At 39.3% G+C, this 27,458-nt stretch overlaps 1 protein-coding gene across 5 annotated transcripts in view; it reads right to left on the bottom strand.

Moving 5' to 3' along the window:
- ABCG2 (ATP binding cassette subfamily G member 2 (Junior blood group)) overlaps window positions 1–27,458 on the bottom strand; it is a 74,395-nt gene that overhangs the window by 8,872 nt on the left and 38,065 nt on the right. For all 5 annotated transcript variants that reach the window (XR_003568358.1, XM_027853387.1, XM_027853386.1 and 2 more), the window contains 9 exons: window positions 24,342–24,494; window positions 20,896–21,053; window positions 19,626–19,777; window positions 14,663–14,767; window positions 13,768–14,015; window positions 9,974–10,056; window positions 8,020–8,109; window positions 3,006–3,130; window positions 6–160 (listed from right to left, as the gene is read on the bottom strand). Coding sequence is in view for 4 of the 5 variants with exons in the window: in XM_027853387.1 (XP_027709188.1) it covers window positions 6–160; window positions 3,006–3,130; window positions 8,020–8,109; window positions 9,974–10,056; window positions 13,768–14,015; window positions 14,663–14,767; window positions 19,626–19,777; window positions 20,896–21,053; window positions 24,342–24,494 (1,269 nt within the window). In the remaining variant the exon portion in view is untranslated. The remainder of the gene's footprint in view (window positions 1–5; window positions 161–3,005; window positions 3,131–8,019; window positions 8,110–9,973; window positions 10,057–13,767; window positions 14,016–14,662; window positions 14,768–19,625; window positions 19,778–20,895; window positions 21,054–24,341; window positions 24,495–27,458) is intronic.

The raw sequence follows: 27,458 nt of genomic DNA, 5'->3' as shown, positions 1-27,458 counted from the left end.
CTCACCATCATGAAAACAAATGAGATGGTCATGAGGATATTGGCCACAGACACCACACTCTGTCCTGCAGCAATAGCCAGAGCCATGGAACTGGCAGTATAGGCAACCATCATCAGAGTTAACATCATGATGAAGAAGGCCCCTACCTCCTGTTTCAGTCCTTAGCATGCAAAAAAATAAAACAGAAAGACAATCCAGCTGTTTGCAACACTGTTTTTGAGACAGGATATTATAAAATATTGAGCTAAAATACTATAAAATACAATATTATAACACGATGTTATATATCATAATATATTGATTGTAATTGATTACATTATATATAATTATAAAATATTAACATTAACATATGATTAATATAATTCTGATGTAATTCTAACATATATCGTAACATTGTATCATATTGTTTTGTGTCGTAATGTGTTGTATCATATTGTATTGTATCATATTATAACGTATTATATCATATTGTATTGTATCATAACATATTATATCACATTGTATTATATTATAGTGGATGGTATATTGTATCATATCATATTGTATTGTATCATATCGTATCATATCATATATCATATATCATATCATATATTAACAAGAGCCTCCTATCCTTGTCTTCATTCTCAGACAGGAACTTTATAAATGGCACATTTACTAGCTGAGTGACTAAGGGTAAGTCACTTCATCAGTCTGGGCCTCACCTTTCTCATCTGTAAAACAGGAATGATGATCTCTACAGTATCTTATGTCACAAGGATATCATAAATGTTGAATAAATGTCAGTTTTTATTATTATGGAAGATCATCTAATAGAATCCCCTTCCTTTACAGTGGAAGACACTGAGGGTCCGTGGGTTTTACCAGTTTGTCCAGGATTAAGTATGACATAGTAAAAAAAAAGCCAGAGATGTAAACCACATCTCCTAGCTCTTTCTAATCCATCAGCAAGCATTTATTAAGTACCGACTCTGCCTACAGGAGCCATCTCCAGTTGTCCTGATCAATTATCTTGCCACTGGACCCAGATAACTCTGAAGGAGAAAGTGAGGCCGGTGACCTTACACAGACCTGCCTCACTTAAATCCAATTCACTTGCAAGTCACAGCATCACCTTCCTGATGTCATGGTCCTCTTCCAGAACAAAGGACAAACAGAAACAACTCTGCCTACTCGGTGTGAGGGCCAGGGACACAAAGCAGAAATGTATTTTTCTTCTGGCTTTTGCCTCTTCTTTCAGACATCTTACATTCTATTTCATTTATGTCTTAATAACAGGCATTTAAAACAACACTTGTCAATTGGCTGTTTTTATCAAATATAACACGCTATTTTGATAATGGATCTTTTTGGGTTTGTCTTCTCTTACCCATATGCTTACACACCACAAGGTGATCTTTCTTTGAATCTTCCCACATGCTCTATAAAAAAATTCAAGGACTAACAAAAAGTTAATCCAGTAAACTATTTCCACCCCTGAAAAAGAGGTGCCAGAGATGAAAGTGGGCAAAATTAAAACTCCTAGGACGAACAAGGAATTAGGAAAGTGATTGTGAAGCATCTCCCAACTGCTTCCACAAATACCTCATGACTTTTTTTTCTGCTCTTGACACAACAAGGTTTAGTCCTGATTCCCCAGTCCCCTGGGAACTGGGAAAGGCCCATAATGCAGGCCTGGGATACCAAAAAGTCTAAATGTGGCTATCTAAACGACTAAAGGCTAAAACCACTACATGGTAACTAATTTAAAACACAATGTCCCTATCAATCAGCAAATATTTATTAAGTGCCTTTGTTGAGTCATTTTTCAGTCATGTCTGATATCTGTGACCCCATTTGGGGTTTTCTTGTCAAAGATACTGTAGAAGGGTTTGCCAATTCCTTCTCCAGCTCATTTTACAGATGAGGAAACTAAGGTAAATAGGGTTAAGGGCCTTGCCCAGGATCAAACAACTACATAAGTGTCAGAGGCCAGATTTGAACTCAGGAAGATGGGTCTTCCTGACTCCAGGTCCAGCACTCTATCCAGTGTGCCACAGAGCTGTTAACTAAGTGCAATAAAAGACCTATTACTCGGCTGGTTTATAGATGTTAGGGGAGTAGATAATGATTATGAAGATGCTTTTTATCGCCTATATGTAGGAAAACATCTTGCAGACAGTATGCACTTAATAAATGCATGCCTAACTGAACTGGGTTATTTGTTCTGTTTAATGAAGAACATGTTCTTCATTAAATGACTTTATTAACTACTGCTTTAATATCTACTGGGCTGACTCAAGTCTCTAAGAGCCAAAACCTAGTAACAGGTCACATAATTACCTGATAGACAAACTAGTCCGAACAACTAGCACTTTAATGGTTTTTTTAAAAAATGAAATATCAGGGGCAGCTAGGTGGCACAATGGATAGTGGATTCAGGAGGACCTGAGTTCAAATCCAGCCTCAGACACATAACACTTACTAGCTGTGTGACCCTGGGCAAGTCACTTAACCCCATTGCCTAGCCAAAAAAAAAAAAAATCAAATATTACTGTATCAGATTGCGGACCATCTTGGAGAAGGAAGTGGGGAGGGATGGTGACAAAATTTAAAACTCAAAAGCCTATGGAAGTGAATGCTGAAAACTAAAAATAAACTAATAAAATTTTAAAAAAAGAAAAAAAAATCAAATATCAAAATTTAACCTTTCTCTATTCATCAGCTTAATGTGTTAAGCATTAGCTCAGACACTCTTATAAATAAGCTCTTGCTATTAGAGGAAAAAATTGTCCAACATTTAAGAAAAGTATCCTGGCCCTTGAAGAGAGACTCCAAACTGCAAAGTAGGTCTGCTTAAAAAGTGACTTTTTATCTTGAGAATCAAAGTTTCATATTGATAATATATAAAAATAATTTCAATCAATCAACAAGCACCTACTATATGCTGAGCATCGTGCTGATTATGGGTGACAGGAATAGATCCAAAACTGAACCGCTTACTTAACTCTTTTCTTCATGTTACTTACCTAACATAAAATAAGTTATACAAGTGAATATGATGCTCGGCAACATTCTCATGGGTAGTAAATCAGATAACAACTTCGAAAAAAAATATGAAGAAACTCTATAGTATCCACTGACATACTCATGTCTAAAAAAAAACAAAAAACAAAATAAAACAAATGTTATGGATATATAGATATATACCACAATGGACAGCTTAACAATTTTTGAGTTTTAAGAGCTCCATAAGATAAACTGTCAGACTTTAAACAGCAAATTAGAAGATTTAATATTCAAAATGAGAAATTATTTTATGGTTTCCATCCAAGAAGAAATTCTAGAAAGGAAAGCCAAAAGAGCAATAAATACAATGACAATTGCGTAAATGAAGACGTCAGAAGTAACAGACAATGTTGGTATCAAATTATTCACGTCAAAGCCCAGATCCTTCCTCTCTGCTAACAAATAAATCCAAGAAGTAGGATCCCTCTAACAGGTGTTTTTGCTTAATTATTTTGGAGTAAGCACTTGAAGATGCAAGTATGAGTGCTTGCTGGAATATCCAGGCTGTGTCAAAACAAAATGTATCAATTAAAGAAGAAAAAAATATTCTTATGTATTAAGAAAAAAAGTCAGATAGCCTAGAGGCACTGTGATATTGATGAAAAGAATAAAGGATCTGTAGTCAAGAGACAAGGATTTAAATCCTGGTTCTACTACTTATCTACTATGTGACTGTGAATAACTCACTTAAATTGGGGCCCACGAGTTGTTCAACATAAAATAAGGGGACTGGTTCAGATGACCTCTAAATTGCTTTCAAACTCTAAATCCAGAGAATGAAAAATAACTCGTTTTTAATCTATTTGCTGGGGAAAAAAAATAACTTTCTAAACTACTAAGGGCTAAAACCACTGCAGAGTTACTAATTTAAAAACACAATATTAATCAGCAAGTATTTATTAAATGCCTACTATGTGCCAGGCACCGGGCTAGGTATGAAGGATAAAAGGACACAGAAACAAAACATTTCCTACTCAGAAGAAGTTTATATTCTAATGAAGGAGAGAATAAATACATAGACAAGTATATACAGTATAAATACAAAGTGAATAAATACAAAGATAAAGAAAGTATTAAAAACAAGGTATTTTGGAAAGAGAGGATCAACAAAAGTTTCATGCAGAAAATGGCAGCCCCGTTTTGTCTTAAAGAAAGAGAACTCTATGAAGTGGATGGAAGGAATTTTTTGAAATGGAAGCAAAGTAGGTGCCCACTTTCCTGAATGGTTCAATAAATAATGAATGTAATGGGAGAGAACGTGTTATAAGACATGATGATAATGAAGAATTCAAAGAAACATATAAAGACTTACATGAATTCATCCTGAGTGAAATATGAAGAACCAGGACAATACGCACAACCCACTACCCCAGTGTAAACTGAAAGAATAATGATGTGAAATTGAACTCGAGGGAATGATAAGGACCAAACTGAGGCCAAAAAAGAGTTCAGCAAAGTGGCTCATGCCCTTCACTGCAGAGATGGGGGAGGAAGTGACAGAAACCCTGTGCCAGAGGCTTTGTGGTGGCTGGTTTTGCTGACCTGGCTTCTTTTTCTTCCTCTTTCAATCTGTTATGAGGGGTGTCTTGATACGGAAGAGATATATTTAGAAATTAATATAACATAAAAACAAAAGGCATCAATAAAATACAATTTTTAAAAAAATTATGGTTGCTATATATTTCTTATTTTTTATTTTGCCTATCAGAAATACTGAAGTTTAATAATAATTTATCTGGAACTATTTTGATTTTATATGATTCAAATAAGCTAGCAATGAAACTTAATACTTTTGAAGAAAGATGGCCCGATGATGGCTACTGGCAGCTAAAGGGGGCTGGTCACTGAAACCTTCCAGGTGGGTCATCACTGATATGAGCTCTTCCAGTTGAACCCTTTTCCTTTGCCCCAAGGCTATTTCAGAGATTAATCATTCCTTTCTCCAGGCACCATTCCTACCTGGCATCAGAGGGTGTAACAGAGCAGGACTCCTATCCACTACCCTTACTGACAAGGTTCCTTTTCCCCATCCGGGCTGGATGCTGACCTCCCTCCTCATTTTAATCCCTGCAAAAAAGGCCCCAAGGCTCCTATTCCCCTTTGACCCAAGGTATTCCTCTTACCTTCTTCTTTCATCCTGAGGGGTGCACAGAGCTAGAGATAAGTACACTGGCTGGATAAATAGGGAGTCACTAATTACAAACCTTCTGGTAAGATGGAGGACCACTGGTACTTACCATGTGCCCTGCCACTGCACCCTAAGGTGTATTGGGCCTTAAATCTTCCCTATCACTATGCCATCCTGACCTTCTAACATTGCCGTCTGACCAGCTAATGCACCCTAAAGACTATTAGGCTCCTTTCCATTGACCCTAAAACTAATATTATGTCTCCCCCAAGCAGAAGACATCAATTAATCAATAAACATTTATTAAGCACCTATTACATGTTCAAGGAACTGTGCTAAGGGATAGGGATTAAAAAAAAAGCAAAGGACAGTCCCTGCCCTCAAGGAGCTCACAATCTAATGGGAAAGACAACGTGCAAATAAACATATACAAACAAGTTATACTACAGAATAAACAGGAAATAATAGAAGGGAAGATGTAAGAAGTGTTGGAAAAGGCTTTCTGTAAAAGATGGAATTTTAGTTGGGATGGACATAAAGAAAGCCAGGGAATACAGTAGGCAGGGTTAAGGAGGGAGGGTGTACCAGGCATGGGGGACAGCCAGAGAAAATGCACAAAGTCAAGAAATGGAATATCTTGTTCAGAGAACAGCCAAGAGGCCAGTGTCACTGGACTGAAGAGTACCTGGCAGAAAGAAAGGTATAAGAAGACTGGAAAGGGAGAAGGAGGCTAGGTTATAAAGGGTTTTGAATGCCAAACAAAGAATTTTGTATGGAATCCTGGAGACAGTAGGGAGTCACTGGAGTTTACTGAGTAGGAGGACGACTAGAGTAAGGAGAGAGTTGAAGTAGGCAGACCTCCCAGCACGCTATTGTAATAGTCCAGTCCTGAAGTGATACGGGCCAACATCAGAGCGGTGGCAGGTTAAGGGGATAAAGGAGGCATATTCGAGAGATGTTGCAGGTAAAACTGAAAGGCCTTGGCAACAGATTTGGAAACGAGGTGAGAAAAAGTGAGGATGATTCCTAGGTTGCAAGCCTGAGGGACTGGGAGAAGGAAGGTAGGTGGGCAGTGGAGAAGGTTTTGGGGGAAAGATGATGGGTTCTATCTTGGATGTGTTGAGTTTAAGATGTCTACTGGACATCCAATTCAAGATGTCTGAAAAGCAGTTGGAGATTTGAGAGTAGAGGTCAGCAGAGAGTTTGGAGCAGCATAGGCAAATTTGAGAATCATCTGCATAGAATATGGTAATTAAATCCAAAGAAGCTGGCGAAACGACTATGCGAAGTGGTATCAAGGGAGAAGAGATGAAGGCCCAGGACAAAACCACGTGGGCCATTCGTGATTTGTAGGCATGACCTAGAGAACAATCCAGCAAAGGAGACTTAGAAGCAGTCAGATAGACAAGAACCAGACATCCCAAAAACCTAGAAAGAAGAGAGTACCAAAGAGGAGAGGGTGATCAACCGTGTCAAAGGCTGCAGAGAAGTCAAGGAGAATGAAGACTGAGAAAAGGCCACTGGATTTGGCAATGAAGAGATCACTGATTGAGGAACTGAGTGGTTGGGGTGTTTGAGGGAGAGTCAATACACATACTTAAGTTCCCTAGTAGGAGGGCAGGAACTGGGGAGAAGAGAAAAATTGTGAGCCATGTACTTAACTCATTGAGGAAGGAAAGGGAGTGACCTGGAGGTATGCAGACAATAACTACCAGGATTTTGATTGGGTGGTAGATATGAATAGCATGAACCTCAAAGGAGGAGAGGTTATTGAATAATGGAACCTGGAAGTGGCAATAGGGAGCAAGGAATATTCCAACTTCTCCACCTTGATCAGTGAGCCAAAGAGAATGATGAAGGAGCATTTAATACTTGAAATGGTGGCCAGGGTGGCTGCATTACCTAAGGGAGCCTGGTTTTAGTAACAGCCAATAGATGGAAGGAATGAGAGAGAAAAAGATTTAGGATTAAGAAAGTTTGCTGCCTATGGAATCGGCATTTCACAGGGCACAGTACAAAGTTAGGGTGGTGTTTCATTGAAACTGCAATGGGATATTTGATGGGGGTGAAAATAAGGAATCAGGTGGTGGAGGAATGGGGAATTGGGTGTGGATGATGACTAACAAGGTTCAGAATCACTGAACGGTATGAAGGGTACGCTCAAGTGTGAGAATATTCATCACCAAGTGGAGGGTACCATTCCTCTTCCCAAAGGACGTTGGAGATCAGACTGGAGGAAAGTATAGTATGAGATGGAAGGCATCCAGTCACATGATCAGATGAGAGGCTCTCCTTCACTATCCCCTTCTCTCTGAAGGATGGAGATTAGGCAAGAAGAGGGATAGCAGGGGATGGAAGCTGAATCTGCCTGGCAAGAGAAAGAAGTCCAGTTCCTCATCAACTTTCCTCTTCCTCCTCTCTCAAGGGACAGGTACAACCAGAAAGGAAGGCCTGAGGTCAAAGGGAAAGCTGCTCCTGTTTGCACCTGAGGCTTCCCATATCACAGCTGAAGACCTGGTAGAAGCTGAAGCTGGAACAGGAGCTGGTACGTGTGGAAGTCACTGCTTGCAGTAGATGAAGACGCCTTCCCTCAGGGGCTGTGCTGCATCCGGCAGGAGATGGGAGGCACAAGGCCCATGGTCTTGGCTCCTCTTCCCAACACAGCCATCAAGAACTGCCCCATATTTCTTTCCTTCTGTACCCCCAACACTAATCACAATAATAAGCACTTATTTTAAAAAAATATAAGCTTTGTCATTCATCCATTATGGGAAATAATAGAGAATAACACCAGAATATGCATCTGGGAAATCTCACTGGTTGTTACTCAGAAAGAGCTTACTCACATAAATAGCTTTTTTTCCACAACCAAAAGCTCGACTGCACTGATGCTGCTGAAACACTGGTTGCTGGTTAGGAAGAAGAGTACCCCGGCTCTGTGAAAGAAAGGAGAAATTGTTCAAAAATCACCCAATTTTTGCGATACGATTCTCTATGCAAATAACAAAAACAATAAATATGACTTCTAGGCATTAATAATCACTTTCTTCCATTCATTTGTGTGGCATCAAAAAGCCATATCATATCATATCATATCATATCATATCATATCAATTATGCTATATTAAATTACATTAAATTAACAATATTTAAATAAATTAATAATAAATTAAAGCCTTAGTGAGAACACAATGTCACTGGGGCCACTTATGCTGTAGAAGCCAAATTGTCCCTATCCCATTGTGATTTTATTCTCAGTGGATTTATAACACCCAGTAGCTCCAATTCTAAACTGAGAAAATTGGGCATTAATCATGGTAACATTTCACTTATATAATATCTGGAAGATACTTCATAAGATTAGATTTTCCAGGTAATAAAACGTATCCCTTTATATGACAAAAGTTGTTTTTCATTTTCAAACGTTTCAGATGCAAATCCTGCTAAAATATGCTACACATTACCCCCACTTTGTAAACAGAGCATGCTCTTTCTTGATTACTCAGGGCTAGTAAAATAAATGAGTATTATTGCAATATACCTTAATGCAGTGATGTTAAAAAAATGACTGAATGGTAGTTTGTCAAAAGTGAAATACTAGGTTTTCTTGAGTTCTTAAAGAACTCCTTAATTCCCCCACTTAGAATCTGGTGTGGAACAGAAAACAAAATAATCAAACTTCCTAGGATTGTATCCAAAACAAGAGAAAAGCAGGTACGGACTGTTTCCATAAGTCAAGCACTTCCAAGCATGGCTAGGAGGACATTTGTTTTGGACTGATCCTCAAGTGCTTTTTTTGCTTCTTATGTCTCAGCTGTGTTCCAGATAATTGAGGTTATTGGTTATGTGATTGCCAAACAAGCGAACCAGAATTGTACAACACAGAAAAGTCCTATTCATCTGGAACCCAAACAAATATCAAGCTCAAATAACCAGAATTTCTTCCACAGGTAGAGAGTGGGGGGAATGAAATGCAATCAAGGGATATAAAAGCCAAAATATGTTCACAAGAGTGGGAGATGTATATGGAAGAAGAAAAGCAATAGAGAAGTGTTGAGGCAAATAGAGAGGGCAAAGGAGAGAAAAGGGGGAACAAAAGAGGCAAACTGAGGCGAAAGGAGGGGTAACAGAGGACAACAGAAGAGTGAAAAGGCTCACAGTTGAGTATGCAACAGAACAAAGCAAAGCAGACCATCCTAAACTATGCATTCCAGCACAATCATCCTCCCATGTGATTTCCAAAACGACCAGGGTGAAAAATGAAGAATCATCAAAGCTGTGCTAACACTAAGAGAAAAATCTGGGCACCACTTGAAAAAAAGGTGGCAATATATAAAAAGTGCTAATGCCAGAAAATAATGTTTTATTTGTGTCATATGGCAAAAACAAAACAGAAAAAACACAACTTACAAAGGATAGTGGTTGCAGCTCAACAGTTCCCATTCAGAGAAGAAACAGACAAAACTGTTTTCAGCAATATGTGCACAACACTGTACTCACTTTTCTACAACATAAACTTACAATGCAATTTTGCATGTTTACACTAGCCCTAACAGAGACTGGCTAAGAACCACAATAATGGTAGTTACCGTCCAATATAACAACCAGAAAAAAAGGAGAAATAGGAAAATCCATCCACACAAGTGAAGTAGTCAAATGAGATGAAAACTGACCACAAGTTCTAATGATAATTCTGTTTACTGGCTCAGCTTCCTTCAACTCAGGGATGGCATTTAAGCCTTTATATACTTGAAAATTATTACTGTCTATTGACAGAGATTCTGGGGCTGGGTTACTTACCTGTTCTGAATTCCAGTGGGATCATCTTTTAGTCCAAAGAAAATGGCACCTACAATCAATCCAAGGAAAGCTGTGATAATTACCTTCGTAAGAAAGGAGGGGTGGGAAAGAGGAAAGAATGTTGTGATTAGAAGTAAAAACAAAAATACGATATATTTAAGAACTGAAGTTTAAAAAATTATACAAACATTTGGTAACTAACTGGCATTAAAATCATTATAAAACAAGGAGAAAATGTTAGCTCTTCTCCAAACTGATGCATACTTAAAATCAGAGAGTAAACCGTATTACCTTAATAAATCTAATAAATAAATAAAAAGGTGGGACATATTCCAACAGGAAGCTTGGTGTAGTAAAAGGGAACCTACCTCAGATGCAGCAAGCCCTGGGTCTAAAGTCCTGTTTCTGACACATACAGATTGTATGATTCCAGGTAAGTTATCTACCCAAATAACTCTCAGTATCCCAGGCAATTTTCTCAGACTATAAATTGCACTGGTGGAGCAGCATCCTTACCAAAGGTTTCCTGCACCAATAAAATCAGAGATCTAGACACCCTCAAAAATCACTCTAAAAACATTTAAAATGTTGTTTAATGTCTTTAAAGAGAAAGAGAAACAAATATAAAACTGAGGCATTCAAAGAGGCTACATTCTATTGGGAGACAATATATAAATGTTAGCATACATAGAAACAATATAGTGTTAGCTGAATGTAGGGGAGGAAGGCAATAGTATTTAAAATGTCTGATACCCTAGGGAAATATAAGCCCAGATAAATTCAGTTAAATGTCTGACACCTTAGAGAAATAGAAGCCCAGATAAATTCAGTTAGAAGCTTCACAAAATAAAGTCAAGAAACAAAGTTCTCATTAAAACAAAAACAAACACCAAACTGGCCATAGCAGCCCTGTAAGATTTTTAAGGGTGTGAACCATTCTTCATTTCTAAAACATAGACCAAGCAACTCATAAAGGACATGGAATACTAACATTCAATAAAACCTTGCTGATGGGCTCTTTTGGACTGGGTCTGCAATTTCACTGGTGTAGGAGATACTCAGTAAGAAAACTCCCTCCATCGGTACAAATCATCACTTGCTCTGCAACTTACAATTTGAGACAGCTGCCTGGGACACACAGAGGTTAAATTCCATTCCTGAGGTCACAGAGCTTTCTGCCAGAGGCAGGATGTGAATCCACAATTTTTTTTAAACTCCAAGACAGGCTATCTACTGTGCCATGCTGTCTTGGAACCAGAGGATAATACAGGGTGTCCCAGCTTTAAAGTGCACTAAGACTTTTGGTATATCTTGGGTAGGGGTGGGAAATGTAGCAGACAGGGGGATCTATAAGCAGGATAAGGAGAATGGGAATGACTGGAGCTGATTTTAAATAATGAAAAGAGATGAGTAGTTTCCCTTTGGATTTTGAAACTAGTGGTTGAGGTTAATTAGAAGGTGACCTTGCTTATGATATCCCAGTGTAAAAACAGGATTTCCTTACTATTCTTAGCATGTAAGATAAGAAAGTGCCCATAAAAATGTTTATAAGGGATTCTGTACCACATGGACATGAGTATTAGCTGGGGACCTGCCTGTCACTCATGAGGGATCAGTGCCTCACCCTACACCTTCCCTGCCATGACAGCTCTCAACCAGCCTTCCCCCACAGGGGAGGAGGGCTTCATGCTACCATCTCTGTCTCTCTGTGGCTTTCTCCCTGGCAATCTGCATTGGCAGGAAGATGGGCAGATTTGGGTTCTTTCCTAATATCTCTCATTCATCTCTAACAAGCATTCACCTACAGATAAATACAACCCCTATAAAGTATTCTGTCAGACAAAACAATATGCCTGGAAAGGGCACTTTTATGAGATAGGGACATAAAAACCACTTCAGTTCATTACAGGTGATCCAGGAAAGCAGCCCAGCATGGAGAAACAGTACTGATCCCATTTCAGAAGATCACCACAGCTCCAGCCTTACCACTTACTACATGACTATAAGACAAGTCACGTCTAACTTTTCTACACCCAGTTTCTTCAATTGAAAAATGGGAATGAGAATCATGCTGAAGACTAACTCACGAGCAATGTACTCTGTCAAAAGTAAAGTATTATGTAAATTTAAGTGATACTGATGAAAGACAGAAATCATGGTAGAAAATTCTGTCTTGGGGCAGCTAGGTGGTGCAGTGGATAGACAGTTCCAGCCTTGGAGTCAGGAGGACCCGAGTTCAAATCTAGCCTCAGATACTTGACCCTTAATAGCTGTGTGACCCTGGGCAAGTCACTTGCCCGCAACTGCCCCACCAGAAAAAAAGAAAAAAAAGAAAATTCTGCCTGTAATACTTTTCTATGTTCCAGAAACAGATACCCTAAGAACAATGATAAAATTTTTTATATAGTATGTTAACACGAAGTGAAGGATCTGAAAATGAATCTTACTGCTCAGTGCTCATAAAAAATCTTTTCCTCGAATGGGGTACAGAAATCTATCCCGTCCTACAGGAAAACAGAAGGGGAAGGGGATAAGAGAAGGGGGAAGAGATAGAAGGGAAGGCACACTAGGGGAAGGGGTTTTCAGAATGCATGCCATCTTGGGGTGGGGGGGAGGGGCGAGATGGGGTGAAAATTTGGAACTCAAAATCTTATGGAAGTAAATGTTGAAAACTAAAAATAAATTTATTAATAAGAAATTTTTAAAAAAATCTTTTCCTTGGAGTATAATCATGATATGCCTGCTTCTTTATGGTATAAAATCCTTAAAGACTACTGAGGGATGTGGTAAAAGCCATAATGTGATGGGGATATGTGGAAGGGTCATACTGAAATCAGCCTGGGAAGGAAATGACTAAGCAGTGAAGGAAGGAACTTTAATACACATAAGGAACTCTGAGAAAGTGCTAGGTTATGAGGGTGGTGGATCATTTGAGCTTGGGATTTCTGAGATACAATACAACTAAAGCCAACTTGGCATTCTTACTGAGTCTGGCACCAATATGGGGAGCCCTGGGGAGCATGGGAGGCAGTAGGTGGAGAACCAACAGGCTGCCGATGGAAGGGCAAAGTGACCTAAGCTGGAAATGGAGGTCAGAGCTTCTGCACTGCTAAGCAGCAGGATCAGGCCCACGAGCGTCTGTACTTCTATTCAGCCTGGGCAAGACAGGGAGACCCAGTTTCAAAAAAGAAAAAAGCTAACTGCTACGTCCATTAATCCTGGCAAGTTGTAAAACCTTCAGTGAAAGTTGTCACAATCAAACCTAGTCATTCCTCTGCAGGCTTGGCTATATGTTGAAAGTGAGACCCTACTTTGTGGCTGACGGCTGCTGCTGCTGGCTCCTGGACTTCCTCCATCCTCCAAACACCACCTAGGGTCTTCTGACTTGGGAATGCCACTGTCAGGGGGCCAGCAGGTCCCCTTCTCACTCTAGCCTGGATCTGTGACCCTGAGCTGGGTAGCAGGGGACAAAACTGCCAGTTTGAACCTGTCTACATTATAATGGCCCAATATAGGTCTGCAGGTACCCCGGATTGGGTCTGGGACCTTCTTTTACCCTGCTGCACTATCTTTCCGTGGGTATGGGAATGCTCTACATGCTTGTTACCTGACCTTTGCCCAGCATTACAGACATCCTTGTGTTACTCTTCCTAAGCCAACCTGTACTGGACAATTGATTCACCGTGTCTTTCCTCTTAAAGATCTTTTTATGGATTTCTCCAAGAGGACTCAGTTTGGTTCATTCTCTAGATCTGTTTGGAGAATTTGTTTGAAAAGATGTAGAGCAACTTTACCTGAGCTATGGAGGCCTGAGGGCTACGCAGCAAATTTTTGAATGACCGTTTGCAAAGCCATTTGAGCTGATGACAGAAGGAGGTAATATAATTTGTTTCCCTGAAAGGAGTTATCTTGATCTTTTGAATCCCCACAGAGTATGTATGTAGTTCTTCTTTAAGGTCCTTGAAGTAGGTGGAATTCATATAAATCTCTGCTAATTCATCGATAATGGGCTTACACTGTGAAGGGTCTTCAATATTCTTAGCTTTGGATTAAAAAGAAAAATCAAAGTTGAATTATTAAAAGTACAACTGATCTCAATAATTACTCAGTTTTCCTAATATTCTGATAAAAAAAACTTTACAAAAGGAAATTATTTTAAAGTTCATATTTAATTCACAAAATATAATTTAACTGGACTTTCTCCCAAATATATTTATGAGTTTAGGCAATCACACATTCGAAAAAAAGCTAGCAACATTACTTTAATAGCCATAGTTGTTACTAGAACTGAAGTTTTGTGACTATATTTTAGAAGTTTTAACAAATCTTTTTTGTTTATTTTCTTTTTTGTGATGAATTCAAATCCTCATTTTAATATTTGTCCTTGATATCAACTATGTGGAAACTCATAAATCTTTACACTCAGGTTTAACAGCATCAATAAAATTATCACCAAAACTAATGTTCCATGGGCACAATATAAGCAGTAAATGCCTTATTTATCAGCCAGCCAGAAAGCTTATTATTGAAATTCAGATTACAAAATTAAATGTTCACTGCTTAGTTCACACTTTTGCATCAAAGCTCTATATCCACAGCCCTATTCTGTCATATTTCTTGACTTCAGCCAATTAGTATGGATATGAAACTGAATCTAATTAACCCACAGATCATTTTCCATTTCCTTACCTTCACTAGTTCCTTCTTCTCTGTTTAACAGCACAGCAGAAGAGTCACCATTAATGACATCCAGGAAGAAATCTGCAGGATTATTATAGGCCTCACAATGGTAGCCTACAAAAAGAACCAAACATAGCCACTCTCAGTTACTGGGGGGTGGGGGGTGTCAGTTAGGACTGATCTATCGGGATGAAGAGAGCAATCAGTCAAGGGGCACAGAGTTCAAAAATCTTACCTTTCTCTTCTTACTTTTCTTTCCTTCCACCCCAATAATCCAATAACATAGTTTCAATCAATCATTTCCTCTTAGCCAAGCAATTATACCCATTACTTTCCTATACACTGAAGGAGAAGTATGATTATGCTGGGGCATTGGTATCTCTTCCCTCTGACATCCCCGTGTTAAATGAGAATGGAAACAGCCACTGTGAAGTGGTTGTCCTATACCTGCTTCATTTTCTCCTGGCACCTCCTTTCAAATCTGGTAAGACTTACCTCTGGGAGTGAAAGGAAGAAATAGAAAAAAAGGAAGGAAATAGATCATGAGGAAACTATTTGTGGAATAGAAATAGTAAGCAAAACCATCCTGCACCTGCACCCTCGCCTGCACTGAGGAGAGAACAGACCTATAAAGTCATACACTAGTGTTGCAGACATCAGTGTATACAATGTACATACATACAGACACATAAATATCCACATACATAGAATCAGTACATAATGTTTCTGATGTTCTTTCCCCCAATCCAACAAAGGCACTGAAATTGCCCTTTTTCCATTCTACATAACCAATCTTGATCTAAACCCTGATTTTTTTCTCCTTCAATGCTGCCCTCTATATGGGCAAAAATCAACTTAAACATCAGTGGGGAAGAAGAGGAAGGGAAAACCAGAAAGCATGATTTCTTCTAGGGGCATACATCTTTCTAGGGTTAGCCTTATTTGTCAAGGTCTTTTTGTTGTTGTTATTCAGTCATTTCAGTTGTCTCCAGCTCTCTGTGGCCCCATTTGGGGTTTTCCTGGCAAAGATACTGGTGTGGTTTGCCATTTCCTTCTTGAGCTCATTTTCCAGATGAGGAAACCGAGGCAAACAGGGTGAAGTGACTTGCCCAGGGTCATACAGCTAATAAATGTCTGAGACTGGATTTGAAACTCAGGTCTTCCTGACTCCAGGTTTGGTGTTGTATCCAATACATCACCTAGCTGTCCTTTGTCAAGGTCAGCTTCAGAACAATTCATTAATTCAAACATTTACGAAGGGCCTATCATGAGAAGTTAGGAATGCAAAGACAAGAACTGGAGTTTCAAGGGAAGTCCCCTTCTCAAGGTGATACCACATATACACAGATAAGAATCACACAAAGTAGAGAGTAATGGGGAAAAGGAGAAAAAATGCTCTAAGGAGAGAGAGGAAAGGAGAAAGTATTATCAAGGAAAGACTTCAGAGACAGCAGGATCTCTTTCAGTTTTGCCATTCTGGGAAAAAACAGGTGCCTAATAAATGCTTGCTGATAAAGTGATTCAGCGATAATGTAACACCATCGGTGAGCCTCAAAGGAAGAAAAGGAAACTGAAAGATAGAGATCTAGAGGACATTCCAGGTGGGAGGACAATGTACATGAAAGCCTCCTGGGAGGATATGGCATGAAGAGTCAGACAGGGGAGCACCTTCCTCCGGGCTAAGGAGCTACAACTTTATCTTAGAGGCAACAGAGAGTCACTAAAAATTCTTGGGCAGGGCAATTATTATGTCAATCAATTAACCTCCCCCTGAGGACAGGGAAGAGGAAGGGTTAGAATGGGAGGAGGAAGGGGTTGTTGGGAGGGGTGGATACAAAGGTGAGAGAGCTGAGGAACTTAGTCTGGTACAAAGTTCCTTCAGTAGCCTGGTAATGATGAGGAGTCAGGAGACAATGGGGCAGCTGGTGGCACAATCGATAGAGCACCGGCCCTGGATTCAGGAGGACCTGAGTTCAAATCTAGCCTCAGACATATAAAACTTACTAGCTGTGTGACCCTGGGCAAGTCACTTAACCCCACTGCCTAGCCCCCCTGCAAAAAAAAAAAGAAAAGAAAAGAAAAATGGAGTCAGAAGACATTAGTCCTACTACTCATTAGCTGGATGACTTTGGGGAGATTCCTTCCTTTACGGTACCTCCAAGTTTATGCATTCAGCAATCAACCTTTATTTGTTAAACACTACTAAGGAAATTATATACACATTTAACTCCTACAAATTCAGGTGGGGTGGAGAGGGGGAGGGGGAGAGAGAGGAAGAGAAAGAAGGAGAGAAAAAAGGAAAGAGGAGTGAAAGAGAGAAAGAGGGAGAAAAAGGGGGGGAGAGAGAGAGAGAGAGAGAGAGAGGGAAAGAAAGAGACAGAGAGAGAGAGGGCGAGCACAATTTAAGTAGTACCAATAATTCCACCTGCCATTTCTACTCTATAAGCATATACACTGGAGTGAGCATAAAAATTGGCATGAGATGGAAAATCGGAATCTGTTCCTCCCTCAGTCAGTCTCAGTTCCTGCATGTCTCTCACTGCGTAAGCATCTCACTGTGGTATGAATCTAGAATTTCCTCTTTATCATAGCCACAGTATATTCATTCATTCCACTTAGGTTGGTAGAGCCAATGAGAGTGATACTCTTAGTTGGTTTTCCTAGCACTCCACTTTAGTTAAAAAGTCCCTACTATGTTCCCTTTGACTTGTTTGGGTCCCTTTTCCCTCATGGCCAAGGAAGAAGAAAAAATAGTCCTGTGATAGTGTGATCACCCTCTAATATAATCATACTTATGTGTGAAGCCCTTTGAAGAGTATTTTTTGCTTCATTAGTTTTTCTGACAAGTCTTTGTTTCTATTTTCTTTGATTTGAGTAGGAAGTATTAGCTCCTGTTTCTCTCCTCATCAATAACTTCATTGGGTGTACTGAAAAATAAAATTTACAATCAATTAAACATGTTTAGTTATTTCAATAGCAATAGTTATGTAGCCTTCCTTCTTTTAAAGAGAATCTAACTCCTCTGAAACTGTAATTGTTTAAAGATACCATACTGTCCTTTATCAATGATTTAAGGGGCTTTCTTTATAATTTCTTGAAATATCATGTCTAGGTTTTTTTTTCAATCATGACTTTAAGGCAGTCCACAATTCTTAAATGATCTCTCCTCGATCTGTTTTCCAGATCAATTGTTTTTCCAATGAGATATTTCACATTTTCTTCTATTTTTTCATTCTCTGGGTTTTTTTGTTTGTTTCTTGATGTTTCGGGGGATCATTAGCTTCCACTTGGACAATTCTAATTTTTAAAGTATTATTTTCTTCAGTGAACTTTTGCACCTCTTCTTCCTTTTGGCTGATTCTGTTTCTTAAGGAGTTATTTTCGTCAGTGAAGTTTCATAACTCTTTTATCATTTGGTCAATTCTGTTCTTTAAAATGTTTTCTTCAGTATTTTTTGTGCCTCTTTTACCAAGTTGTTAGTTGTCTTTTCAGTTTTCTTGCATCACTCTTATTTCTTTTTCCAGTTTTTCCTCTACCATTTTTATTTTCTTTTTAAAGTCATTCTTTAGCTCTTCTAGGTATTCTTGTTGGGTTTGTGTCCAATTTGCATTTTTTTTCCTTTGAGGCTTTGCTTGTAGCTGTTTGACACTGTTTTCTTCTGAGTTTGGGTCTTGCTCTTCCCTGTCACCATAGTAGCTTTTTATGGTCAGGTTTGTTGTTATTGTTGTTATTTGCTCATTTTTCCAGCCTATTCTTCAATCTGAACCTTATGTTAAAGTTAGCTTCTGTTCTTCTGTTCCTAGTATTCAGGGGGGATGAGGGAGGGGAAAAGAAGAGGGGCACTGTCCCAAGTTTCAGGTTCTTTGCACTGCTGTTTTCAGAGCTAGTTCTAGGGGTTTGGAAGTTTTTGGTGTTTCCAAGGTGGTATGATCTGAGTACAAGTGAGGTCATTGCTTTCCTGGTCTGTATTCTGGTCCTCATCCACAAAGGGCCCCTGATCCTTTGTCAAATACAAGTGCTATTGTTCCTCAGGGATCCTTTGTGACCTAAAACATTCCTCTTCCCCTTGGAACTGCAACTCAGAATTGAATGTGAGCAATGGAGCTGCCAAACAGCTCCAGGTACTGCACCCAGTGCTAGCACAGGGCTCCAATGGAATCTCTTTCTGACCAGTTATCAATCTCCTGCCTGTCTCTAGACTGAGAAGTTCCAGAATGCTGCTGCTATCACAGCCACCTCCAAGCCTACAGATGGTGTTGCTACCACATGCGCTCTGGGCCAGTCCCCACCCCAGTGTCACAGACTCCTCCTTCCAACTTCCTAAGTTGTCTCCGGCTGCAAAACATCTCATTGTGACCTCTGTTAGCAGTGCGGCTCCAGAACTCAATTCCAGGTGTGGTTTTAAAACTGTTTAAAGGAGAATGTGGAGAGAGCTGGGCTGTAGTGCTTCCTTTACTACACCATCTCGGCTCTTCCTTTGAAAGACTTTCAAGGGTTAATTCTGTGTGATTTTCATTTTATGCAGTAATTATGGAATCTAGGACACGATTCTACTGTATATTCAAAGTAAGTCCTGGCATGAGGGAAATGGAAGGTACAATAATGATTTTGTCTCCTTCATTACTCCTACATAGGCTGAATCTGGATTAATTACAGGAATCATGAAGAAACACAGAATAGAGGATAAAGAAGACACAGCAACTTAACAGTAGTAATATTTTACCTGGATAACTGGGTTTCAGACAAACCCAGAGTGGTTACGTATCACTGATGGATGATAACCTGGGCTTTTTCATTTTGTTTGCTTATTACCACTACCAGCCCCCACTACCCAGTTTTGTCTTTTAGGATCCTGAGAATTTGAACCATACCACATGAGGTTTATAGCTGGATGGCACCTTATATAGCTGGAAGGCACCTTAATCCTCTAGCCCAATTCTTTTCATGAGTGCATGAAAAAAATCTACTGTACCAGAAGAAGCAAAGTATTCCAAGGCTTCCTGAGCAGGACCATGGTAAATCAATTTTCCAGAAGCCAGCAAGGTCAGACTGTCAAACAACTTGAAGATGGAATATCGAGGCTGATGTATAGAGAAGATGATTGTTCTTCCCTGCTTAGACATTCTAAATGGAAGACAGAAAATGGAATCAGTGAACCCATGGAGAATGTGCTCCCTCAAAGAGGACTTTGCTGTGAGTTTCTCCTCTGGTTCATGTTTGCTCTTCATTTTGAAGCATATCTAACTAATAAATAATACATTAAAATGGCTTCCAGCTACTGGGTTCCAATTTTGCTGGAAACCAGTAGGTGGTATCCAAATTTTTTTTTTTTTAACATTTAGATCAAGTAGCAAAATCAGTTACAAGAATGCCCTGTACCCACGATCTTTAATGACTGCAATTTTCTTTTGAAGTTTACAGGATATATGTATACGTTGGGGCAGCTTCTGAATTCTGAAATGTACTAATTTTCTATTCTCTTATCTTCACTAGAGAAAAAAATTCTGCTCAGCTGCCTCCTAGGAAAAAGGTTCAAAGTAAACCCTAAATCAGTGTCCTAGAAATTTACATTAAATTTCTATACCATCAAAGAAGACTGAAACTGCGATTATTTCCAGTCCAGACATAAAATTCACCTAGCATTTCATAGCCTTTTACTATTTTATGACTAGTCATTCAAAGTAATATTAATCACATCCCTAAAATAAACCCTATATATAGCGAGTTCTCACTTAATGTAAGTAGACCCTTCTGCAGATCTCCTCCCTCTCTCTATGGCCCTGGAGCTGCATCAGTGCCTAGAACAGAGGACCCATAGCATGGGGCTACACCATGCCTACCACTGCCACCACCCCTGCTGCTGCCAGCCAGGAGCCAGAGCCTGGGCCAGTGCAAGGGGGTCCTGCCACCCACTTCGGAATTTAATTTGTATAATGCAAATTTATGTAAAGCAAGAACTGTCTAATAGAAAAATTCTGACAGTATCTCTACCTGAACTGACTATTTTATTCAATTAGATTAATATAACAAGTAATTATTAAGTACCTACCTGGTGCCAAGCAATATGCAAAGGGTTGTAACAATAAAAACATCTTGACATACTACGTGGGGAGTGGTTCATTGTGTACACGTGTAAATACAAAATAATTTGAGGGAGGGAACGATGATAACTGTGGGAATTAGCAAAGGGTTCTTGGAGCAGCAGCACGAAGGACAGTGGACTGTCCTTACTCAGTCCTCACCTCTTTAGCAGTAAAAGAACAGCATTTGCCGTGCTGGAGTCTAAGCCAGTCGTGGGCTCATCCAAAAACAAGATAGATGGCTCAGAAATAAGCTCCATTCCAATGCTGGTCCTTTTTCTCTCTCCTCCAGATACACCACGAGAAAACGGAGTTCCCACCTAACGCAAGCGAGTAGCAAATTCCACAGAAATGTAAGTTCTGTACTAAATCGTTATTTTAATTTTATTGACAATAAATTTGAATACTGAAGACACAGTCTCAATTTGGTAAAATTACCATCTCAAAGAAAGATAAAGATAGGAGAAACAGAAAAGGAAAACCCCTATTGCTTACCAGATTCATAAGAAGTACCTTGAGGAGGGCTAAAAAGAAAAGTATAACCTTCATAGATAAGAAAAGAGTGGTCTACCATGTCTATTCTTATCTTCTTTTAAATCATCTCACATGGCCACCTTCTCTACAAAGCTTTCCTGGCTTCAATTAACATTTTCAATCTCTGTCTCAACCTTTTCTCTCAACATATTTTATCCTAAGATATTGCAACTCATCATGTTCATGTGACTTGTCTAGGTTAGAGGTGTCCAGAGTTGGGGGCCGTGCCTGCTACCAAGAGATATGTGATCAACCAAATAGAAGAAGGACTGCATCCCCACCCTCCTCATGAGATCCAATCATGGGATTTGTCCACTGTGCAGATTTCTAATCTCTTCTTACCTGGGTGGGGGGGGGGGGGAAGGTGGGAAGAAAAAGAGAGGTGATGCCTCAGGGGCAGCTAACTGCTACCCAGACATCCACAGCTGCTACAGGTACCGTTAGGAAAATTCTCCCCCAGCCCCTGCCCCTCAGATAACCCCATGACTGCAAATGTCCCTTTGGTACATAGGCTCTATACTTTGGGCAGCAGCTGATAACCAAGAGCTCTGCCTTTGCCTCTTTTCATTTTGGGAGGGCTAGAGTTTCTCAGGATGAATAGACGTAAATGTATTACGATCTGCAATCAAAGATCTCATTCTTTCCAACAAATTCATCTTCTCAATCTTCTAGTCAACAAGCTCACAACTTCCCTATCACCCCCTATGGCTCACTCTTCCTCACTCCACATCCAGCTGGCTGTCAAATCATTTCTACTCCTACAATCACCTCCATCTCTCTCCTTCACACAGCCTACTTCAGGCCCCTATCATCTCTGGCCTCCTAATTATTCTCCCTGATTCAATTCCCTCCCCTTACGAATCCTTCTTCTACATAGTGGCCAAAGTGTTTTTCCTAAAGTCACTTTCCTATTCAATAGACTTCAGTGGTTCTCTCTTCACTCTAGGTTCAAATGTTTTTTATCTCATCCTTTTAAAATGTCTATTTTTATCTAAGTTTATAATGCACACAACTACTAGTATAGTAGTAGATATTCGTAACTTATAAGTGTTTGTCCATTTTTCACTTGTGCCCAACTTTTTGTGACCCCATTTGGGATTTTCTTGGCAAAGAAATTAGAATGGTCTGCCATTTCCTTCTCTAGCTTCTTTTACAGAAGAGGAAATGGAGCAAACAGGGTTAAGTGACTTGCCCAGGGTCACACAGCTAGTAAGTATCTGACGCCAGATTTGAACTCAGGAAGATGAGTCTTCCTGACTCCAGGTCCAGCACTCTATCCACTGCACTATAAGTACACAATTATTGGTATATGTTCTCCTTTTTTACAGATAGGAATAGGAAATCAAAAAAGTTTGGAGACCACTAGTCTAGACTATGAGACTGTAAATTTCTTAAGGAGATGGATTATGATTCCATATGCTTTACTCTATACCAATTACCTACCTCTAAGCATGAGATATTTTTTGAGTGACTTAGAGAGAAGAATACAGGAATACAAAGAGATAAGAAGGGAGAAAAGAATTCACAAAATCATTCTTAGACATAAGTTTAAGCTTTAGGGCTTCTTTTTTTTTTTTTGCTTTCTTTTGGTGAGGCAATCAGGGTTAAATGACTTGCCCAGGGTCACACAGCTAGGAAGTGTCAAGTGTCTAAGATCAGATTTGAACTTAGGTCCTCCTGATTCCAAGGCGGGAGCTCTATCCACTACACCACCTAGCCACCTGAAGTTTAAGACATTTGATATAAAAGGCAACGGAGTCAGGAAGCCACCCATGAAGTAGTATTTCAACAAAAATGAATAAAAATCTACTCTATACTAACTTTGACTGACGATATCACGGATACTTGAGACACACCAAAACCTCATTTTTACCTATAATTTTAATCTCTTCAATAAAACCTTCCTTCCTACTAACTGTAATTGACCTGTTACGTAGATATGTGGCAAGGTGTAGTGTAAAGAGTGCTGTATATCCACGTGAATCATCTACTAAGAAGCAATAAAATAGTTAAAAGGAAGAGGGCATTGGCAACAGCCAATGGCCACCACAACAAACAATTGTAACGATGACATCTTATATTGCATAGGGCTTTAGTGTAGTGCCTGGATAATATGCAAATTACATAAGAAAGAGCTGACTTAATCTTTTGAATGTCAAGGATCTATTTCCATGGGAGACCAAATAAAGACAATATGAGAGATTTCTTGTCCATTCATCTATTCCCTTGAACAGAGGTTCAGAATTACCCCTAATGCAGTTTAGCAATCTTTTCTATTTATCATATCACATTAGGTCTTTGGGAAGAAGACATCAATAATGGGGAGAAAGAGAAAAGGAGCAAAGCAAGTAAAATTGACTGGAGGATGAGAAAAAACAATATATTTTTTAAATGATACAGAATCTGTGAACTGCAGTTCCATGACAAAAGAGAGGACTCTCGACCTTGGTCTACCCTTCCTCCACAAAACAAATGAATACAATAAGAATCGATACTTTAGATATTGCCTCTCTCAAACCTCCAATGTTGAACAATTTTTTTTAAGTAAAGAGGACTGGCAAATCCTAGTCTTTGACATGTCAAGCTATGTGGCCCTTGGCAAGTCACTTGACCTCTGCCTCAGTTTCCTTATCTGCACCTTCCTCCCAAGGCTACTGTGAGGATCAAATGAGATAATATTTGTAAAGCACTTAGCACAGTAGTTGGCATATAGTAAGCACTACATGAATGTTAACTATAATTACCATTATTTAACCTTTCTGTACTCTAGTTTTCTTATTTGAAAAATGAAGATAAATTTGTTCCACCTACATGCCAAGGTTGATATGAGGAAAATACTTTGTGAACCTTAAAGTATTATACAAATTGAATTATAATCACTGTTATTATAGCACTGCAGGTTAATTAAAATTTTAATATTATGTAATAACTAGGCATTTTATGGATTAGAATAAGTTATTTATGAAAATGATCTACTTTACGCCATAAAACTTCTAGATATAAAGAATGTAACTCTATAGATCAAGTAACATTCGGTACTGATTGATTTCAAACTATCAGCTTTTACACATTACCTTGGAATTAGCTACTTTCTCCAAACCGAGCTCCTTCAGAATTCTGTTAATCCGTTCATTCTTTTCATGGTTCCTCATGCTTGTAGGCAGTCGAAGTGCTGCTGAGAACTGTAAATTTTCTCTTACTGTGAGAGTGCCCATCACAACATCATCCTTATGAGTAAAAGTGATATTTAAAATTAGTATAAGGGTTTTACTTCCTTCAACTCTATAACTAATTAAAACTTACCACAGCCCAAAAATGCGCTTAACATTTATATCGGAAACTATAAACACTCATAGTACAATACTACTAACAAGACACCATGCCCTATATACTGTGGTCAGTGTAGCTCATGTAGTATAGAATATACTCTAGTACCACCATTTTTTATTAAGTCTTTTAACTTACTCCCAAAATAAGTAATTTATCTAATAGAAAAAAAACAAACAAACAAACATGGAATTCCTTAACTGATTGTTCAATGGTTTGGTGATTATCACGAGGGTCTAAGGGAGATAAAAATACAACAAACTGTTCCTGTTTTGGGGTCCAAGAGAGATTAAAATACAACCAAGAGTTCTTGTTTGGAAACCTCTTCCCTCTTCCCTTTTCCCTTTATTCCATTTCACTTGGTGATCAGGTCCTCTGGATTCAGCTGCCATCTCTATGCAGAAGACTTTCAAATCTACTTGTTCAGCCATATCCTTTCTCAAACTTCGCTCTCACATTCCCAACTGCCTATCAGACATCTCAGACTAGATGTCCTGTTCACATCTTATGTTCAACATGTCCAAAACTGAAATAATTTTCCCCCAAAGCCCTCCCCTCCTCCTATTCATATTTGGTCAGCAATATCCTTTCCCAACGTCCAGACACACCTCCAACTGTCTTTCAGACATCTCAAACTAGAAGTACTGCTGACATTTTAAACTCTGTATGTCCAAAAGTGAAATCTTTTCTCCAAACTCTCCCCTCTTCTCCATCATTGAGGGTACCTCTCCCATCCTCCCAATCACCCAGACTCACAAGCTAGGATCACCCTCAACTTCTCACTCTCTCTTGCCCCACATATCCAAGCACTTATCAAATCTTCCCATTTTAACCTTCATAACTTCTGTCATATACATCCCCTTCTCTCCTGACACTGTAAACACCCTGGTACAGGTCTTCCTCACCTCCCCAGTGGACTACTACCTGCTGGTTGGTCTCTGCCTCAAGTCTCTCCCCACTCCTGTCCCCACCCTCCACTCAGCTATCAAACTGATCTTCCTAAAACATTGGTCTAACGCATACCTTTTCTCCATAAATTCCAGTGGTCCCCTATTACCTCAAGGATCACATATAAAATCCTCTGTTTGGCTTTTAAGGGTCTTCATTGCCCCAGTCCCTTCCTTTTCCTTGCTAATCTCCCTCCCACTTACGGACAGTAGCCTCCTTGGTGTATTTAAGAAGTCTTTCCCAGGTATCCTTAACCTGAGGGCCTTGCCTCAGAGATTACTTCCATTTTACCCTGCTATATACTGTTTGTTCATAGTTGTTTGCCTGTTCTTTTCCCCCATTAAACTATGAGCTGTTTGAGGACAGGGACTATTTTTTGTCTGTCTTTGTATCCCCATCACTTAGCACAGGGCCTAGCACAAAGCAGGGTCTCCACCCTCTCTGAATCCAGCTGTTCTTCACACCTGATGCTCCCTCTCCCAACTCCAAGCATTTTTACCAGTCAGTGATTTTTTTTCTTTTTGGCCTACAATGCTTGGTCACATAAGTAAAATTCAAAAATGCTTGTCTATTGACTGATTGTTCATGTTTTGTTCTCCTTACATGACCACGTCATCCTTTTTGTCAGTCAAATATGTCTCCGACAACATCCTTCACATCACTTCTCTTGTGTGATTCCTCATTTGTAAATATGTCAGACCCCACTCATGCTCCCGATCTCTCAACTGCCTTTTGACTGACCCTCAGCATTTATTCCTCAGAAATGGTGGTATTCCATGAATTATCATTACATGACAGCACCACAAGAATACGGGTGATAAAAAGATGGGCCTTTGCTTACGGGAGAATCTTTTGGTCATTAAAAAAAAAAGTTCAATTCCCTAAATTCAAGCCAACAAGCACTTATTAAGCATCTACTAAATGTTATAAACTATGCCAGACACTAAAGTTACAAAGATAAAAATTAAATCATTCCTGCCTTTACGGAACTTCCATTCTAGTGGGGATAAAAATAACAAATAGATAAATATATACAGAATACTGAGAAATTAGGGTTCAAGTATAGAGCGCTATACAACTAGGATAACCAATCAATAATCAATCATGAGTATTTATCAGTTGTTTACTATATGCTAACCACTGTTTTAGCCTCTGGGGATAGAAGTATAAAGAGTAAAACAATCCCTACACACACACACACACACACACACACACACACACACACACACTTGTTGCTGTTCAGTTGTTTCAATCCTGTCTGACTCTTTGTGACTCCATTTGGGATTTTCTTGGAAAAGATACTGAAGCAGTTTGTCATTTTCTTCTCTAGCTCCTTTTATAAATGAGGAAATAGAGGCAAACAGGGTTAAGTGACTTGCCCAGGGTCTGATAGTAAGTGTCTGAGGCCAGATTAGAACCCAAGAAGATGAGTCTTCCTGACTCCAGGCCTGGCACTTTATGCATTATGGTGCCACCTAGCTGCCCCCCTCCATATGTATATATAGCATGACTATTAAGTTAAAAAAAAACACATTGAAAATATTTAAATATAAGGCTATTCTAGAGGAAGGCACCATCACTGGGGTTAGGAGGGAGAGAAATCAAGGGAAGACTCATGCAGAAAATGGTGCTTGAGCTGCAGAGATGAGGCAGAGATAAGGAAAAGGAGAAAGTCAGTACAAAGGCACAGGGATGGGAGATGTATGATCAGCAAAGGCCACCTAAAGAATATAGCATCCAGGGGCAGCTAGGAGGCACAGTGGACAGAGCACTGGCCCTGGAGTCAGGAGGACCTGAATTCAAATTCAGCCTCAGATACATGACACTTACTAGCTGTGTGACCCTCCGCAAGTCACTTAACCCCGACTGCCTCACCAAAGAGCAAAAAAAAAAAAAAAAAAAAAAAAAAAAAAAAG

This window comes from Vombatus ursinus, unplaced genomic scaffold (genome assembly GCF_900497805.2).
Source record: "Vombatus ursinus unplaced genomic scaffold, bare-nosed wombat genome assembly UNPS02009975.1, whole genome shotgun sequence".
In the NCBI taxonomy this organism is placed as follows: domain Eukaryota; kingdom Metazoa; phylum Chordata; class Mammalia; order Diprotodontia; family Vombatidae; genus Vombatus; species Vombatus ursinus.
Note: the sequence above shows the minus strand (reverse complement) of the source record. Positions and strands in the feature narration are given on the sequence as shown.